Genomic DNA, 16,963 nt, shown 5'->3' on the forward strand with positions numbered 1-16,963 from the left:
CTGGGTTCAGATTAGTTATAGTGCTATGAACTTAGACAACTGATAAAGTCTTTCTATGCCTTGGTTTCTAAAAATCATAGGGAAATACTTGTTAGGAGATTTAAGTAGCGTAATTCATGTAAACCAGTCAGCACTGAGCCTGGAACATGAGTACAATGCATGGAGCCCCCTCCTGACTGTGTGCTCGGCATTAAGTGCCAGGGACTAGGTGTTCATGAGAGTGTAAAACATGCCCTTTCCTCACTTATTGCACCTCTAAAAGAATAGGCAGCTCCATTGTGAATTGTCTCTTGTTATAGGAAATTATATCTAAAAATTAATGTGATGCCTCCTCATTCTACAACTCTCAAACAGATCTCTAATCTTGAGATACATTTCATTTTTTTCAATACCTAATGGACATGTTCTTAAAACAATAAATGGTCTCTAAGATCTCTTCCAACAAAAAACCTTGAAACTTCACTTTAAACCCTCCTACTAGCAGAATCCAGAAATTGCATTTATGGTTATTGAGTCAGTGCCTTGAAAGAAGTACTTTCAGTTTCACTAGGCTCTGAAGCCATTACAATTGTTGCTTAACTTCTAACTATTTGATCACTGAGGAAAATCCAGAAAGCTACGTAACACTGGAGGGGTAAAATAAAAGTCCAGCGATCCAGTGAAAGAAAAGAGAAGTGACAGAAACAACTTTATCTTGACTGAAGAGAAAAGCACAGGTAAGAACTCCTATTGCTTCTTCTCCAGCTCTGAAGTGCCTCAGCTCAGGGACGGACATGGAGCCTATAACGTTGTGGCAAGGATGGGAAGGAATTTATAAAAGTCAGTTCGTTTTCTTAAAAATGACCAGGACCAAATTAGGCTGCAGCTGAGCCTGACGTGGGACACAGGTCAGATGAAATCCTGGTGTTATCAGAAGCAGCATGGCTCTAAGTGCCACTACGGCAGACAGGAACTAAACTGAGAGTTTGAAATGCACTAGGATAGTCTTTCTCTTTGTTGATGTTGTCTGTGTTGACTAGGGACATAATTACATCTCCATTGTCAGTGATGGAGCTTGCTGAATCCTGCTCCTATGCAGCTAAGAAATGGAAAGAGCTACAAATGGGTTCTTTTCACCAGAAGGAAAGAACAGCAAAGGTAATGCAGAGTAAGCAGCCCACTGACAGGGTTATAGACAAAGGAAAAACTGAAACCCAGCACCAAAGAGGAGGAAGATTCATGAAAACAGCATTTGTTTCAGATTGCTTCTCTAGAAATAATCCAGGCTAAAGAGTTTCCTCTCCTTTCCTTCCTTTTCTTTTTTTTTTTTTTCTTTTTTTTTTTTTTTTTTTAAGAGAGAAAGAGAGAGAGAGACTGGGCGGTGGCCTAGTTTTCCTATGCAGAATTTCCTCTGGAGAATTTACAGGAGAATTTCCTGTAATGCATCACTACTAAAGCCAGTATCTTTGCTTACTGTAACCTCTCACATGCACTCAGACAACTCAGATCCCACCTTCTGGAAAGGCCTTCCCTGAATTCCTTGGCAAAACAATAGCCTCATTCATCACCTTGTCTGACAGCTCCCTTCCTGGCGCTTTCTCTTTCTCTCTCTCTCTCTCATCTTTCCAGCCCTTTGTCCTCCTCCTCCCCACTTCTGTTTCTCCTCTTCCCATTTCTCTTTCTCCTACTCTACAAAATGGAAAAACAGAACAAAACAGAAAACCTAAAGCTGCATTGCTGGAAATATATTTTCTTTTAACAACTTCCTATGTAGCTCTCTTTATGTACCTCCTGGTCTTTCAATCCTTATTTCATGGATTTTTTTTGTTTGTTTTGTTGTTGTTGTTGTTGTGTGTGTGTGTGTGTGTGTGTGTATGTGTGTGTTTCTTAGGAACATTCAGTATTGGCAGTTTTGCATTTATACCCACACTAGAGGCTACCTTATTGTGACACTAATAAAGCTTAAGTTTCAGGGCCCCTCTCTTGCATGTGCCCCTTCAAAGCCCTTGGAAAGGTCCCTAGGCATGTGTTTCACATGGTTATGTAGTTCTATAAAATTTGCAAAAGTATGTTACATTGGTTCCACTTCCAGAACGGCACTGTGAGAAGCTTTATGGATCTTCATTGCAGGGAAGTAAGCATAACCAGTTGAAAATGGAGGAAGGAACATATTTAAAAATCTCTGGAAATTGTCTTAAGGGCATACATCAACCAATGAAAAATTTACTCATGGGGTTCTTTATTCACCATAAGAATTCATGAATAAACAAATCAATATTGAATTTCTTACATATAGCCAAGATGTAAAAAAAATTCTCTATGTCCTATTTTATCTTCTATTTATTGTCTAGTGTAAATTTTTTAATAAGAATCCAAGGGAAGGTTTTCCACAATAAGGTCGCAAGAGTAGTTGACTGTTGATAAGTTGCTGTCATACCAATATTTAATCTGATGATAATATTTCCATAATTTTTTAAAATGATACAGATTTTCCCTCATCTCTCTCACTGACACACACAAAACTTTTGGCCATCTTGCGGAATTTTGTGACTCTATCCTCTAAATGCAAAAGATTGGAAATTCTAATTCATTCCAACTCCTCCCTTGCAGAGAAGAGAACAACGCCCTGGACATGGCTCCAGAGATCCACATGACAGGCCCAATGTGCCTCATTGAGAACACTAATGGGGAACTGGTGGCGAATCCAGAAGCTCTGAAGATCCTGTCTGCCATTACACAGCCTGTGGTGGTGGTGGCAATTGTGGGCCTCTACCGCACAGGCAAATCCTACCTGATGAATAAGCTGGCTGGGAAGAATATCGGTGAGTGGCATGAGCAAAGCTCTGCAAAGTCCCTTCTGTCCCACCACACAGTCAGCATCCATTATGAGGATGTGAGGAGAGGAAGCTGGCGCTGGGAATGATAGGCTAACTTTCCATTCACAGTTGGGCTCCTTATCTTTACTCTTCTAGGGGTTAAGAGTCAGCTCGTGGCTGTTCTGAAGGTAGTGAGTTATCTCAATTGATTGTTCACCATGAGTTACAGTTGAACTCCTTGTTCTACTCTTTCCCCTCACCCTTCTCACTACTGACTGCACTTGGCTAGTCTTTTTTTTTTTTTTTTTTTTTTTTTCTTTTTCTTGAGACAAGGTCTTGCTCTGTCTCCCAGGCTGCAGTACAGTGGCAAGATCTCAGCTCACCACAGTCTTGACTTCCTGGGCTCAAGTAATCCTCTCACCTCAGCCTCCTGAGTAGGTAGGACTACAGGTGCATGCCACCACACCCGGCTAATTTTTGTATTTTTTGTAGAGACAGGGTTTCACCATGTTGCCCATGCAAAGAACTTTTTAATCTTCCCCAAGAGAAACTCTGTGCCAATTAAACAAAAGGCCCAAAAACCCCCATCTCCTACCACAATTCTACATTCCATCTCTATTAATTTGACTACTCTAGGAATGTTATATAAGTGGAATTCATTCAATATTTGTCCTTTGGGGACTGGCTTATTCTAATTTACATAATGTCTTCAAGGTTCAGTGTGGTAGCATGTGTCAAAATTCTTCCTTTTTGGCCAGGCACTTACGCCTGTAATCCCAGCACTTTGGGAGGCCAATGCAGGCAGATCACCTGAAGTTGGGAGTTCAAGACCAGCCTGACCAATGTGGAGAAACCCTATCTCTACTAAAAATACAAAATTAGCTGGGCATGGTGGCACATGCCTATAATCCCAGCTACTTGGGAGGCTGGGGCAGGAGAATCGCTTGAATCTGGGAGACAGAGGTTGTGGTGAGCCAAGATTGTGCCTTTGCACTCCAGCCTGGGCATAGAGTAAAATTCTGTCTCAAAAATAAAGAAAGAGAGAAAAAATTCTTCGTTTTCAAGGCTAAGTAACTGTATGTGTATACTAATTTATCTGTTCGCCTGTCAGTTGACACTTGGGTTGCTTCCACCTTTTGGCTATTATAAATAATGCTGATAGGATCATGGGTGTCTAAATATCTGTTCAAGTCCCTGCTTTCACTCCTTTTAGGTATACACCCAGAAGCGGAATTGCTGGCTCATATAGTCATTCCACGTTAAATTTTTTAAGGAATTGCCATATCATTTTCCACAGTGACTGCACCATTTAGCATTCCCAACCGAAATGCACAAGGGTTCTAATTTCTCTTCAAATTCACCAACATTTGTTATTTATTGTGGGATCTGGTCAACAGCCTGCAATGCAATGGGGCTCTCTCTTTGTTCCCAGGTGGATCGGCAGGTTGAGAAATAATAAACACACACAAGATAGTGAAAGCTGGGTCCAGGGGGGTTACCACCTTCTGGTCCTGGGATGCCGCCAATGCACTGGATACGCCAGCATTTATCATTAAGTTTAGTGAGGGCGGGGGTAGGTTAGTGAGGGATTTAGGGCCATTTGATTATGAGGTGAGATGGTCACATGGGGATGTGATTTTTTCTTTAACATAACATCTGTATGCAGAAGTACAATATACAGAGATAAGAATTTACAATATAGTGCGCACATCAGTAATTTCTAACAGAGCCTTAAAACAAAACACAGTCTTTCCATAACCTATGATTAGCAAGATAATAATCAGCAGTAACAGTTGCAGCAAAAGCTGGATACAAACAATCCATAGAAACAAGATGTGAAGCTAGACAACTCATTAGACCAGAAATTCTCAGAAGGGAGTATGCCTTAACCCTGAGGCCCAGAAGAGCCGTGGCAAGATGAGGGCGTTTATAGCCCCATCTTATCCATATGGACAGGCACCCCTCATGCATCCATTTATAGGTTCTCCACAAGGGTCACATTCCATTCCCAGAGCTATGAACATCTGCTTTTCTGGGATAGGAATCTTGGTGATGTGAAACCTCCCTGACTGCACGTCCATTCATAGGCTCTCTGCAGAGGGAAGCACATCACGTGCTGTTGGCTCATTCTGGCAGTCCAACCTGGCATTGTCTTTACACAATCCTGCATGCAATTTTGTATTTACAATGATCAGGAGCATTTCATCTTTTATTCAGTAGCAATAGTTTCAGGGGGTCTCCCTACAGTTATTTTAATTTTTTTTTTTTTTTTTTTTTTTTTTGAGACACAGTCTCACTCTGTCACCCAGGCTGGAGTACAGTGGCAAGATCCCAGCTCACAGCAACCTCCACCTCCTGGGTTCAAGCGATTCTCCTGCCTCAGTCTCCCAAGTAGCAGAGATTACAGGTGCCTGCTGCCATGCATGGTTCAGTTTTGTATTTTTAGTAGAAATGGGGTTTCTCCATGTTTGCCAGGCCAGTCTCAAACTCCTGACCTCAGGTAATCCACCTGCCTCGGTCTCCCAAAGTGCTGGGATTTTAGGCTTGAGCCACTGCGCCTGGCCCTTTTCAATTTTTTTGATAGTCACCATACTAATGGATGTGAAGTAGTATCTCACTATGGTTTTAATTTGCATTTCCCTAACAACTAGTAATGTTGAACATCTTTTCAGGTGCTTATTGGCCGTTCTTTAGAGAAATGTCAATTCAAGTTCTTTGTTTACTTTTTAATCTGTTTGTGTTGCATTGTAGGAATTCTTTATATTTGCTAGATATCAATTCCTTATCAGATACATGTTTAGCAAATGTTTTCTTCCATTCCATGTGTTGCCTTTTTTATGCTGTTGATAGTGTCATTTGATACACAGGAGTTTTTAATTTTGATGAAGTCAAAGTTATCTGTTTTTTCCTTTCACTGTCTGTTTTTTCCCATTTGTTTTCTCCCATGAGTTTTATAGTTTTAGCTCTAATGGTTAGTTCTTTGATCCATTTTGAGTTACTTTTTGGATTGTGTAAGCTAACAGTCCAACTTTTTTTTGTTTTGTTTTGTTTTGTTTTTTTGGCATGTGAGCATGTGAATACCCAGTTTTCCCAATGTCATTTGTTGTAGAGACTCCTCTTTCTGCACTGAATGATCTTAGCACCCATGTTGAAAATTATTTGACTATAGATATGAGAGTTCATTTCTAGGTTCTCTACTCCATTGGTTGATAATAGTGTTTAAGCCAATACCAAACTGTGCTGATTATCCTGGTTTTATAGTAAGTTTCAGAACTCAGAAACTGTGAGCCTCTGACTTTCTTCTTTCTTTTTGAGATTATTTTGACAATTTGGAGAACTCTTGAAATTTCATATGAAAGTTAGTGTGGATATTTTTTATATTTTTATTTATTAAAAAAGTCATTGGAATTTTGATAGGGATTGCATTGAATCTGTATGTCACTTTTACAGGATGTCTTTCTAATTATTTATCTCTTGCTTAATTTCTTTTAAGAATGTTTGGCCAAGTGCAGTGGTTCACACCTGTAATCCCAGCACTTTGGGAGGCTGAGACCAGCAGATCACTTGAGCTCAAGAATTTGAGACCAACCTGGACAACACAATGAAACCCCATCTCTACAAAATATACAAAAATTAGACAGGCCTAGTGGCACATGCCTGTAGTCTCAGCTACTGGGAGGCTGAGGTGGCAAGATTGCTTGAGCCTTGGAGGTCAAGGCTACAGTGAGCAGTGATCACAGTCCAGCCTGGATGACACAGTGACACTCTATCAAAAAAAAAAAAAAGAGTTTTGTAATTTTCATTATACAAGTCATTGCCCTCTATGGTTAACTTTTTTGGGTTTGTTTGTTTGTTTGTTTGTTTTGTGACAGAGTCTCACTCTGTCGCCAGGCTGGAGTGCAGTGGAGCAATCTCAGCTCACTGCAACCTCCGCCTCCTGGGTTCAGGCAATTCTCATGCCTCAGGCACCCGAGTAGGTGGGATTACAGACGCCCACCACCACACCCAGCTAACTTTTTTTTGTATTTTTAGTAGAGATAGGGTTTCACCACGTTGGCCAGATGGTTTCGATCTCCTGACCTTGTGATCCACCCACCTCGGCCTCCCAAAGTACTGGGATTACAAGCGTGAGCCACTGTGCCTGGTCAATTTTATTCTTAAGTAGTTTGCCCTTTTGGTGGTATGTTTAATGGGATTGCTTTCAGAATTTCCTTTTTGGATTGTTCATTGCTACTGTATAGAAATGCAGCTGATTTCTAATGTTAATTTTGTATGCTGCAACTTTGCTGAATTCTTTTTATTAGTTCTAACAGTTCTGTGTAATATTTAACGTTTTCTACAGAGATCATATCATCAATGAATACAGATTATTTTACATCTTCCTTTCCAATTTAGATGCTTTCTGTTTCCTTTTCTCACCTAATTATGCTGGATAGGACCTTTAGTACTTTGTGGAAAAGAAGTGGCAAAAGTGGGCATCCTTTCCTTGTTCCCATATTAGAGGAAATTTTTCAGTCTTCACCATTGAGTATGAAGTGGGCTATGAATTTTTCATATATGTCCTTTATATTTTTATATTGTTGACGTAATTTTTTTCTATTTCCCTACCCTTCTTCTTCTTCTTTTTTTTTTTTTTTTTAAGACAGAGTCTTGCTCTGTTGCCCACGCTGGAGTGCAGTGGTGCTATCTCGGCTCACTGCAACCTCCACCTCCTGGGTTCAAGTGATTCTCCTGCCTCAGTTTTTTTCTATTTCTAACTTGTTGATTGTTTTTATCACGAAAGGTCCTGAATCCATTTATATACTGGATATTCAAATTTTTCTATTTTTCTGATTATAAGTAAGGTAAGTACGGATTGTGGTTTTGGTTATCTCTCTTAACATTAATTATGACGCTACATTTGCCTCAATTTCCAGAAGTACCTGCTATTAAACCTCCAGCCCTTCTTATTCCATCTCTTCTTTACAGGCTTCTCTCTGGGCTCCACAGTGGAATCTCACACCAAAGGAATCTGGATGTGGTGTGTGCCTCACCCCAAGAAGCCAGAACACACCCTAGTCCTGCTTGACACTGAGGGCCTGGGAGATGTAAAGAAGGTAAGGGTCAAAGATTCAATTTTGGAATAAGCCTCTCCTCTCTGAATATTTTAAGCACCATTTAGTTTTTTCTTAAAGAAGTATTTGCATTTAACTATAATTTGTCTTTTCATTTCCGTGTACATGTCATAAGGCCAAACTTAGCAAAAAAAAAGTTCATAAGACAGAATCCTAGAAGAGCATGTTGGTCAACACACAGTATTCTACTAACTGTAGGTTGTAAGCTATGTGAGTTAACACAGATGCATGAAGAGAGCACAAATAAATCCAATGTCTTGAGTCTTATCCTGCAGAGAACTTATAATTCAGTAGCCTGAGCAAATTTAAATTATACTTCAGGCCTTAGAATGCCCACCAACCTTGAATGTTTATTTTGCAATTATCTGCCAATGATCATAAGAGGACCTAGTGAGAATCAGCTGAGTAACAATTATTTTGTTTGAATTTGGGTTCTTTTCCTGGGTCATTAGTCTTAAAAGAAAACTCTAACTTATGATATACTTATACTACTATTACTCTGGAAAGAGCTGTGACGATGAAACTTGCTCCTGACTCCAGTGTGTCTTGACTTCCAGGGTGACAACCAGAATGACTCCTGGATCTTCGCCCTGGCCATCCTCCTGAGCAGCACCTTCGTGTACAATAGCATGGGAACCATCAACCAGCAGGCCATGGACCAACTGCAGTATCCTTTGTGACCCAGAACAGCACCAAGGTCAGAGGGGACACCTGTATTCATAAACCAGCTGCCTGACTGTGAATCCTCATGAATCAAGCTCAAGAGGAGAAAACAAAAAATAATGCAAGTACGAGGAGCGATCCCATGTGTCCACTTCAGAAATGACACTTAGGTTAGGAGCAAAGGAAAATGGAAAGTTTGGGAATGTGTTGAACTAATATGGGATGAGGTCCCTGTTCATTTTGTCACATTTCCTTAGTTAGCTACTCAGCTATGTGACAGAGCTGACACATCGAATCCGATCAAAATCCTCACCTGATGAGAATGAGAATGAGGATTCAGCTGACTTTGTGAGCTTCTTCCCAGACTTTGTGTGGACACTGAGAGATTTCTCCCTGGACTTAGAAGCAGATGGACAACCCATCACAGCAGATGAGTACCTGGAGTATTCCCTGAAGCTAACACAAGGTAACAGGGACGTACCATTGATAAATGAGGATGACAAAACACTGGAAATTATCATTTTTTAGTTTACTATTGATAGTTTTCTCACATTTATAGTTTTCTATATCTCTAGCTTGCTATTCTTAAGAATTAATGCTTGCTATTAGCAATCGAAAAGGTTTTTTGAAAAAAGGAAAAAAGGAATGAATGCTTGCTGAATATCTAAATTAATAGATTAGATTTTAAATTATATTCTCCCGTGTTCTAAAATAAGTTTCTTTTTCTTTCATTTTCCCCTATTGTATAATTTAGGTAAATTTTATCACCTTATGTAGGGTTTGTGATTCTGTATTTACCCATAAATTATGAAGGCAATGGATATTTATTTAAAGAACATAGATTAAACATGAACAGTGTACTAGTCCAAATGTTGGCAAACTGCAGCCTAACACAAATGATGGCCAATTCTGCCTGCCAGCTGTCTTTCTAAATGAGGTTTTTTGGGAAGAATGCTCTGCCCATTCATTTACATATTGTCTAAAGCTGTTGTCATGCTCCAATAACAGAGTTGAGTACTTGGAAAAGAGACCACCTAGCCTGCAGAGCCTAAAATACTTACTATTTGACCCTTTATAGAAACACTTATATTAGGCAAATTTCTTTATTATGTTTTTCTAGGTACCAGTGAAAAAGATAAAAATTTTAATCTGCCCCGACTCTGTATCCGGAAGTTCTTCCCAAAGAAGAAATGCTTTGTCTTTGATCACCCCGTTCACTGCAAGAAGCTTGCCCAGCTCGAGAAACTACATGATGAAGAGCTGGACCCCGAATTTGTGCAACAAGTAGCAGACTTTTGTTCCTACATCTTTAGCAATTCCAAAACTAAAACTCTTTCAGGAGGCATCAAGGTCAATGGGCCTCGTAAGTCCCCTTCCTAGTACTTCTGCTCATTGTTAAAACTAAAGGATGGCCAGGCATGATGGCTCACACCTGTAATATCAGCACTATGGGAGGCCGAGGAGGGCAGATCACTTGAGGCCAGGAGTTTGAGACCAACCTAGCCCACATGGCAAAACCATGTTTCTACTAAACATACAAAAGAAATTAGACAGGCATGGTGGCACATGCCTGTAATCCCAGCTACTTGGGAGGCTGAGGCAGGAGAATTGCTTGAACCTGGGAGGCAGAGGTTGCAGTGAGATGAGATCACGCCACTGCACTCCAGCATGGGTGACAGAGGAAAAAAAAATATGAAAGGAGCATGGAATAACTCCACCTAGTTTTAGCACTGAAAAATCCCAATCTACTGCTACATTTGTGTTAAACTCTAGATGACACCAACATTTCTAATAGATTTTGTTGGTCAACTTTCTTGGTGGGATAGGATAGGAAAAGCAAAGGAAAAAAGTTTTATTACTGAAAATTGCCACAGTAAACTGGGCCTGTACTGTACAGTAGCCATTAGACAAGTGGGACTATCTAAATGTAAATGTAAATCAATTAATATAAGGAAAAATTAATGTCAATTCACATGGCTATATTTCAGGGGCTTATATTTACATGTTCTTAGTGGCTAGCTTACTGAACAGCACATACAGAACACTTCCATCATTACAGAAAGTTTACTTTGACAATGCTGTGCTAAAATAAACCAAATGGAGGACTCCTTTTGACTAGGAGAGTATCATTTGTTCCATAAGTATTGATCAAATGCTACTGTGAATAGGCTGAGGATACAGTCATAAATGAAATAGCTATGGGTTCCTTTTCTGATGGTGCTTGGGGCTGAAATGGATGCAAACATTCAACTAACACTGGCCTATGTCATTTAGAACAAGGATTCTCAAATGTCAGTATGCATACATATCATCTGGGGATCTTACCCAAAGAGAAAAGTCTAATTCAGTAGATCTGGGACAGAGGCTGACAATAGGCATTTCCAGCAAGCTTCCAGTTGATTCTGAGGACCTTGATGCTGTGAGGAAAACAGGTGGAAATTGACGTGTTCAGAATTACACAGAATACAGAATTTTCTTTAGTACAAGAAACATTATCGTTTGTTCTCTATATGTAGGTCTAGAAAGCCTGGTGCTGACCTATATTGATGCTATCAGTAGTGGGGATCTGCCCTGCATGGAGAACGCAATCCTGGCCTTGGCCCAGATAGAGAACTCAGTTGCAGTGCAAAAAGCCATTGCTCACTACGACCAGCAGATGGGCCAGAAGGTGCAGCTGCCCACGGAAACCCTCCAGGAGCTGCTAGACATGCACAGAGTCAGTGAGAGGGAGGCCACTGAAGTATTTATGAAGAACTCTTTCAAGGATGTGGACCATCTGTTTCAAAAGAAATTAGCGGTAATTTTTCTGTCACGTTTACATGAATTTGGATTTTGGAAGGTAAAGTACTACTAAGAAATGAAATTGTTATTTATTTTGAGAGAAATAATTATTCTAGATTTTAAAATGGTGACAACTAGCTCTTGGTAATCATAATAATCAGAAAAAAACAATTTTATGACTTCAGACTCAAAGTTTAAAAACATTGCTTATCAATAAAGGGTCTTCCCTTTATTAAATTCATGTAACTGACAATCAGAGCTTCTAATCAAATTACATGCCCACTCTTCTCAGACTGATTTGATATTCTAGCCAAATGCAAAGAAAATTTTCTTCTTAGTTATCTCGAGCAGGGTTCTGTTCAACCACATTTATTCCATATGAAATCATTAGTCCAATATGCAAAAGCAGAGTTTTCCTCTAACAGTTGACATAAAGCTGTCAATCTCAGCCCTGAATCTCACCTCCAAAAAGAAAGCGACTTCAGTAGAAAGTGGGGTCAGGAGGAAGAGTGTGCTCCTGCTGAGGAGTCTGTCAGTTTCTCCAGAGTCATTGACTTTTTATTTTCAGAAGTCTTTCCCAAAATTCTGAGGTCAAGCTCACATCCTTTTCCCTGTTATTCTTTTTACTTCGTGCTTTTACATTAAAGGTCCAGCTAGTAAAAAAGCGGGATGACTTTTGTAAACAGAATCAGGAAGCATCATCAGATCGTTGCTCAGCTTTACTTCAGGACATTTTCAGCCCTCTAGAAGAGGAAGTGAAGATGGGAATTTATTCGAAACCAGGGGGCTATCGTCTCTTTATTCAGAAGCTACAAGACCTGAAGAAAAAGTACCATGAGGAACCAAGGAAGGGGATACAGGTAACCAAGATTCATCTGTCAATTATGGAAATCTGCTGACCTGCCTCCTACAAACACTAAGGTGACCAAGTCTCGTTGCACACAGGTGTGCTTTTTTGTCTGTATAACATTCATGCTTTCATTCAATAACATATGCAGGGAGACTGTTACACCAGATAATGTCCCAGGTGCTCATCAAAGGAAGTGCAGTCAGCGGGTGCAGTGGCTCAAGCCTGTAATCCTAACACTTTGGGGGGCAGAGGCAGGCAGATTGCTTGAGCTCTGGAGTTTAAGACCAGCCTGAGCAACATGGCGAAACCTGTCTCTCGTAAGAATATAAAAATTAGCCGGGCACTGTGGCACATGCCTGTAGTCCCAGCTACTCAGAAAGTTGAGGCAGGAGAATTGCTTGGACCCGGGAGGTTCAGTGAACCAAGACTGCACCATAGCACTCTAGCCTGGGCAACAGAGCCAGACTCTTTCTTTCAAAAATTAGTTAATTAGGCCGGGCACAGTGACTCATGCCTGTAATCCCAGCATTTTGAGAGGCCGAGGCAGGCAGATTATGAGGTCAAGAGATCAAGACCATCCTGCCCAACATGGTGAAACCCCATCTCTACTAAAAATACAAAAATTAGCTGAGCGTGGTGGCGGGTGCTTGTAATTCCAGCTACTTGGGAGGCTGAGGCAGGAGAATCACTTGAACCCAGGAGGCGGAGGTTGCAGTGAGCTGAGATCGTGCCACTGCACTCCAGCCTGGCAACAGAGCAAGATTCTGTCTCAAAAAAAAAAAAGGTAGTTACTTAATTAGAGAGTGTAGTCAATTAACTATTGAGTTATAAATTCAATTATCAGATTAACCACCAAGTTGTTGTCATGATCATTACAGCTGAATTTTTTTCTGTTCCAAGAGACAAAAACCCAATGATGGTTGCTTAAAAAAAAATTGGTAATTCATCGTTTTAGGTTTCAAACTGGATTTAAAGGACATCTGGATCCAAGATTTCAAATAATGTCATGATCTGTCTCTCTGCCTGATGTCCTCCCTGCATCCCCACAATTCTCTCCCTCTCTTCCTCCCTCTATCTGAATCACTCTGACTTGCTCTCTCAAGGAGGGCTTCATTCTCCAGTCAGCTCAGCCCATATGGAACCACAGCATTAAATTTAGAGCCCTCAATTTGAAAAGAACAGGGAATCTTATTTCCCAGTATCTATATCATCCTCCTAAATAAGATTCTGCTAAGTAAGGTCATCTGATTGGCCAGTTTGGAGCATGTATCTGGCCCTGTGATAGGGAATCTTGACCACCAGGCACACCAAGAGGAAGAATTCTCAGAAGAAAAGATGGTTGACAGACGAACAGGAACACCTGCTTACAGCCATTTCCTACTTCTCACTCTGTGTTCTCTGGGTCCTAAGGCAGATGAGATTCTGCAGACATACTTGAAATCCAAGGAGTCTGTGACTGATGCAATTCTACAGACAGACAAGATTCTCACAAAAAAGGAAAAGGAGATTGAAGGTGAGGAGCAAGTCAAAGGATCAGCTTATCCTAAAGCTTTTCAAATTTTAAATAATTTGACTGGATAAACCTAACTTCCATAAACCAAAGCAAGACGTGTCTTACTTATTGAGGTCATCTCTGAGTAGGTCATATGCAGTCAGCAGCAACAATGGCAAGTAAGTTTATAACAAAGAATGAGGTAATAAGATAACCCCACACAAACTTTTTTTCTTCCTTTTCCTCCACAGTGGAACATGCAAAAGCTGAATCTGCACAGGCTTCAGCAAAAATGGTGGAGGAAATGCAAATAAAGTATCAGCAGATGATGGAAGAGAAAGAGAAGAGTTATCAGGAACATGTGAAACAATTGACTGAGAAGATAGAGAGGGAGAGGGCCCAGTTGCTAGAAGAGCAAGAGAGGACCCTCACTAGTAAACTTCAGGTATCCAAATGCATCACCTTGTTGTTTGTTTTTCTGTTTTCTGTCTGTTCTTCCTGATCACAAACTTAGTATGGCAGAGAGAACATAAACCCCAGGGGAAGGATTCTGCTTGCTCACTTGTACCTTCTTGTTTCTGTCTATCTGACTTGAAGTGGCCACTGCCTACATGTGGTCACTAAAACTTTATTTGCAGCATGTCACATTCAGTCCTTTTTTAGTATATCCTTCCACTTATGACTCTCATATACTAGGCATCATAAAAATGCCTTATCTATATCTCTTGCTTAATACCATATGAAGTGAGAACTTCATCCCAATTACTTAGGGGAGGAAACAGAGGTTCAGAAAATATTAAATAACTTTTATAGTGTCACACAGCTAGTAAATATCTGACCCATCTTCATCACTTCATGGAATCCACAGTAATATTTTTTCTATCCCATCTAGTATGACTTTGGCTCTAAGATAACTTTTATGAGCAGAAGGACTCCCTAACCCTCACACCTGTAGGGCAGTCTACCACTCCTGTCTGTTTTCTGTGCCCTACTCACAGCTTGTGTTGAGTTGTGAGCTATGTGCAGAAATTATATATGTTAAGTCTGGCACTTGGATTTCCTTGCCTATCTTCTGCTACCCCTGCCAACAGGGAGTAGAGACTTAGACCAAATTTCCTGATCTAAGATTCATATACCTCATCAGATTTTGAGAGTACCTTATTTCTGTATTATGTGTATATATAATAATATGTATGTAAGCAGGTGTTTTAAAAAGTCTATAATGCAGGCCGGGCACGGTGGCTCAAGCCTGTAATCCCAGCACTTTGGGAGGCCAAGACGGGCGGATCACAAGGTCAGGAGATCAAGACCAGCCTGGCTAAATACGGTGAAACCCCGTCTCTACTAAAAAATACAAAAAACTAGCCGGGTGAGGTGGCGGGCGCCTGTAGTCCCAGCTACTCGGGAGGCTGAGGCAGGAGAATGGCATAGACCCGGGAGGCGGAGCTTGCAGTGAGCTGAGATGCGGCCACTGCACTCCAGCCTGGGCGACAGAGCGAGACTCCGTCTCAAAAAAAAAAAAAAAAAAAAAAAAAGTCTATAATGCATAGGGAAGACTTGAAGTCAAATATATTAAGATTGACCACAAAGGTTTTGTAATAGGGGGAAAAAAGCAAGAACTCTTTTGGCTATAGAAAACCCAGGAATGCATGTGGAAACTAGATAGCTTATAGAGATTTACTTAATGCTACACTTATTTAGTCTCCATTTGTCCCTTTTTAGGAACAGGCCCGACTACTGAAGGAGAGATGCCAAGGTGAAAGTACCCAACTTCAAAATGAGATACAAAAGCTACAGAAGACCCTGGAAAAAAAAACCAAGAGATATATGTCCCATAAGCTAAAGATCTAAACAACAGAGCTTTTCTGTCACCCTGACCCAAGGCATAACTGAAACAATTTTAGAATTTGGGATAAGTGTCACTATATTTGATAATAATTAGATCTTTTTTTTTTTTCTCTCTTGAAAAGTTTATTAACATAAGTAACAATAAATCATTCAACTTTTCGGTCTTCAGGAAGTTTCAGTTTTAAGGATTAATTTCGGAAGTCCTCATGTAAACAAATCAGGCATGAATAAAGCCCTTATAATGAACTTTTCAAATAAATTTTTAAAATATCTTTTTTCTTGGGATAACAATAATAGTATTAAACATGATAGTACTAACTTTTCTTATTTTTATTAAAATTAGCTCTTCAAGATTGTTGTTAACAAATCTTGATTTTTATTACTGTGCTAGGGCAAGATTTTAATCACTAAGTTCTTCCTCATCACTGAAATATGTGCTTTTCTTTATCCTCGGGCGTCTTGAATCATCTGATGTTGAGGGGCCTCCTGAACTGGGTTTCCATTTTTTTTGTTCTTCTTCAATTTTGGCTTGCTGGAATGCTATGGCCTGACTGAGGCTGTCAAGAGCAGGATCCTCCCCTTCATCTTCACTTTCTTCTACTTCCTCAATTTCTTCTTCTGGTTCAGGAGCTTTCTTTTTTTTCTTTTTTTCTTTCTTCTTTGGAGGCTCACGTTCTCCAAGCATATTTTTCGGACAGGCGTAACTTAAGTGTCCACTTTCCCCACATTCATAACACTTAGATTCATCAAAGTAGTTTCGCCTTCGGATGAACTCAGCTGCTCTTCCATTGTGAATAGCAATGCTTGCTTTTATCACTCTGCCAAATAACTGTTTGTTGTTTATTGCCCTGGCACAGTTTTGTGCAGAGTCTTTATCCAAAAATAAAATAAATGTAACCCCTTTACTCTTCCTGGTATCTTTATCTTTCATTATGGTAACCTTTACAACTTTGCCGTACTTGGAAAATATCCGGTACAAGTCATTGTTTGTCAGGGAAAAGGGCAAGTTGGATACATACACTGTGCTCTTACTTGGAGCCAGTCCACCACTCATTTCTTCACGTGGGTTGGGCCTGGGAGACCAGAAGAGTGCGAGCCCTCAGCTCAGCTGGGGCTCAACCCCGACTCTTCGTAGCCGCTCGCAGCGGCCTTGGCATCACGAGTCCTGGGAGGGGTCAGGCGCGGGGACCAGATGGTAGCAGCCACGGTGCCTCTTCCCGGTTGTTTCAGATCCGGGCCCCGAAGGCAATAATCTTGCATCATAACACTAAAAGTTTACAAGAACATGCAGTTCAATTATCAAAACTATGTTTTTTCCTTAAAAAGATTGTAAATTGTGCAACAAAGATTGCATTTACCTCCGTACCAACAGAGGAGGGGTCATGAGTTGCTGCCATTCAGAAGTTTATTCTTCCAGATG

General features: G+C 40.4%; 2 protein-coding genes and 1 pseudogene across 38 annotated transcripts in view; 1 reads left to right on the forward strand and 2 right to left on the reverse strand.

Moving 5' to 3' along the window:
• The window catches only part of LOC141407713 (uncharacterized), a 198,551-nt gene that overhangs the window by 153,545 nt on the left and 28,043 nt on the right, over positions 1-16,963 (reverse strand). For 25 of the 35 annotated variants that reach the window (XR_012417952.1, XR_012417953.1, XR_012417970.1 and 22 more), the window contains one exon: positions 10,898-10,989. The exons of 2 other annotated variants lie outside the window; for them this stretch is intronic. Coding sequence is in view for 4 of the 33 variants with exons in the window: in XM_074002205.1 (XP_073858306.1) it covers positions 10,898-10,989 (92 nt within the window). In the remaining 29 variants the exon portion in view is untranslated. Of the gene's footprint in view, positions 1-7,717; positions 7,874-10,897; positions 10,990-11,815; positions 12,097-16,675; positions 16,811-16,963 lie in introns of those variants that run through there. 8 more of the 35 variants (XR_012417981.1, XR_012418002.1, XR_012417983.1 and 5 more) reach the window with 5 other exon arrangements.
• On the forward strand, positions 540-16,448 carry LOC102146847 (guanylate-binding protein 3). Of its 2 annotated transcripts, none has more exons than XM_005542800.5 (11): positions 540-716; positions 2,590-2,801; positions 7,764-7,891; positions 8,467-8,576; positions 8,842-9,038; positions 9,693-9,935; positions 11,089-11,369; positions 12,001-12,213; positions 13,614-13,716; positions 13,947-14,140; positions 15,418-16,448. In XM_005542800.5, exons 2-11 carry the CDS (start codon positions 2,612-2,614, stop codon positions 15,544-15,546), a joined length of 1,788 nt encoding a protein of 595 aa, XP_005542857.3. In that variant the 5' UTR covers positions 540-716; positions 2,590-2,611; the 3' UTR covers positions 15,547-16,448. The 2 variants fall into 2 exon arrangements, with proteins under 2 accessions (XP_005542857.3, XP_065389244.1); XM_065533172.2 differs by lacking the exon at positions 540-716 and adding an exon at positions 995-1,137.
• LOC102146463 (zinc finger CCHC-type and RNA-binding motif-containing protein 1 pseudogene) lies at positions 15,641-16,790 on the reverse strand (annotated as a pseudogene). The gene has a single exon (XR_012417947.1). The product of XR_012417947.1 is annotated as a zinc finger CCHC-type and RNA-binding motif-containing protein 1 pseudogene (transcript).

The sequence above is a fragment of the Macaca fascicularis genome, chromosome 1 (assembly GCF_037993035.2).
Source record: "Macaca fascicularis isolate 582-1 chromosome 1, T2T-MFA8v1.1".
Taxonomy (NCBI): Eukaryota; Metazoa; Chordata; class Mammalia; order Primates; family Cercopithecidae; genus Macaca; species Macaca fascicularis.

Bases quoted from the DNA above. Each gene is read 5' to 3' on its own strand.
- LOC102146847 (XM_065533172.2), top strand. From the start codon at position 1,073: ATGCAGCTAAGAAATGGAAAGAGCTACAAATGGGTTCTTTTCACCAGA. The intron at 7,892-8,466 runs GTAAGGGTCAAA...CTTGACTTCCAG, and splicing joins GCCTGGGAGATGTAAAGAAG to GGTGACAACCAGAATGACTC. The intron at 12,214-13,613 runs GTAACCAAGATT...CTGGGTCCTAAG, and splicing joins AACCAAGGAAGGGGATACAG to GCAGATGAGATTCTGCAGAC.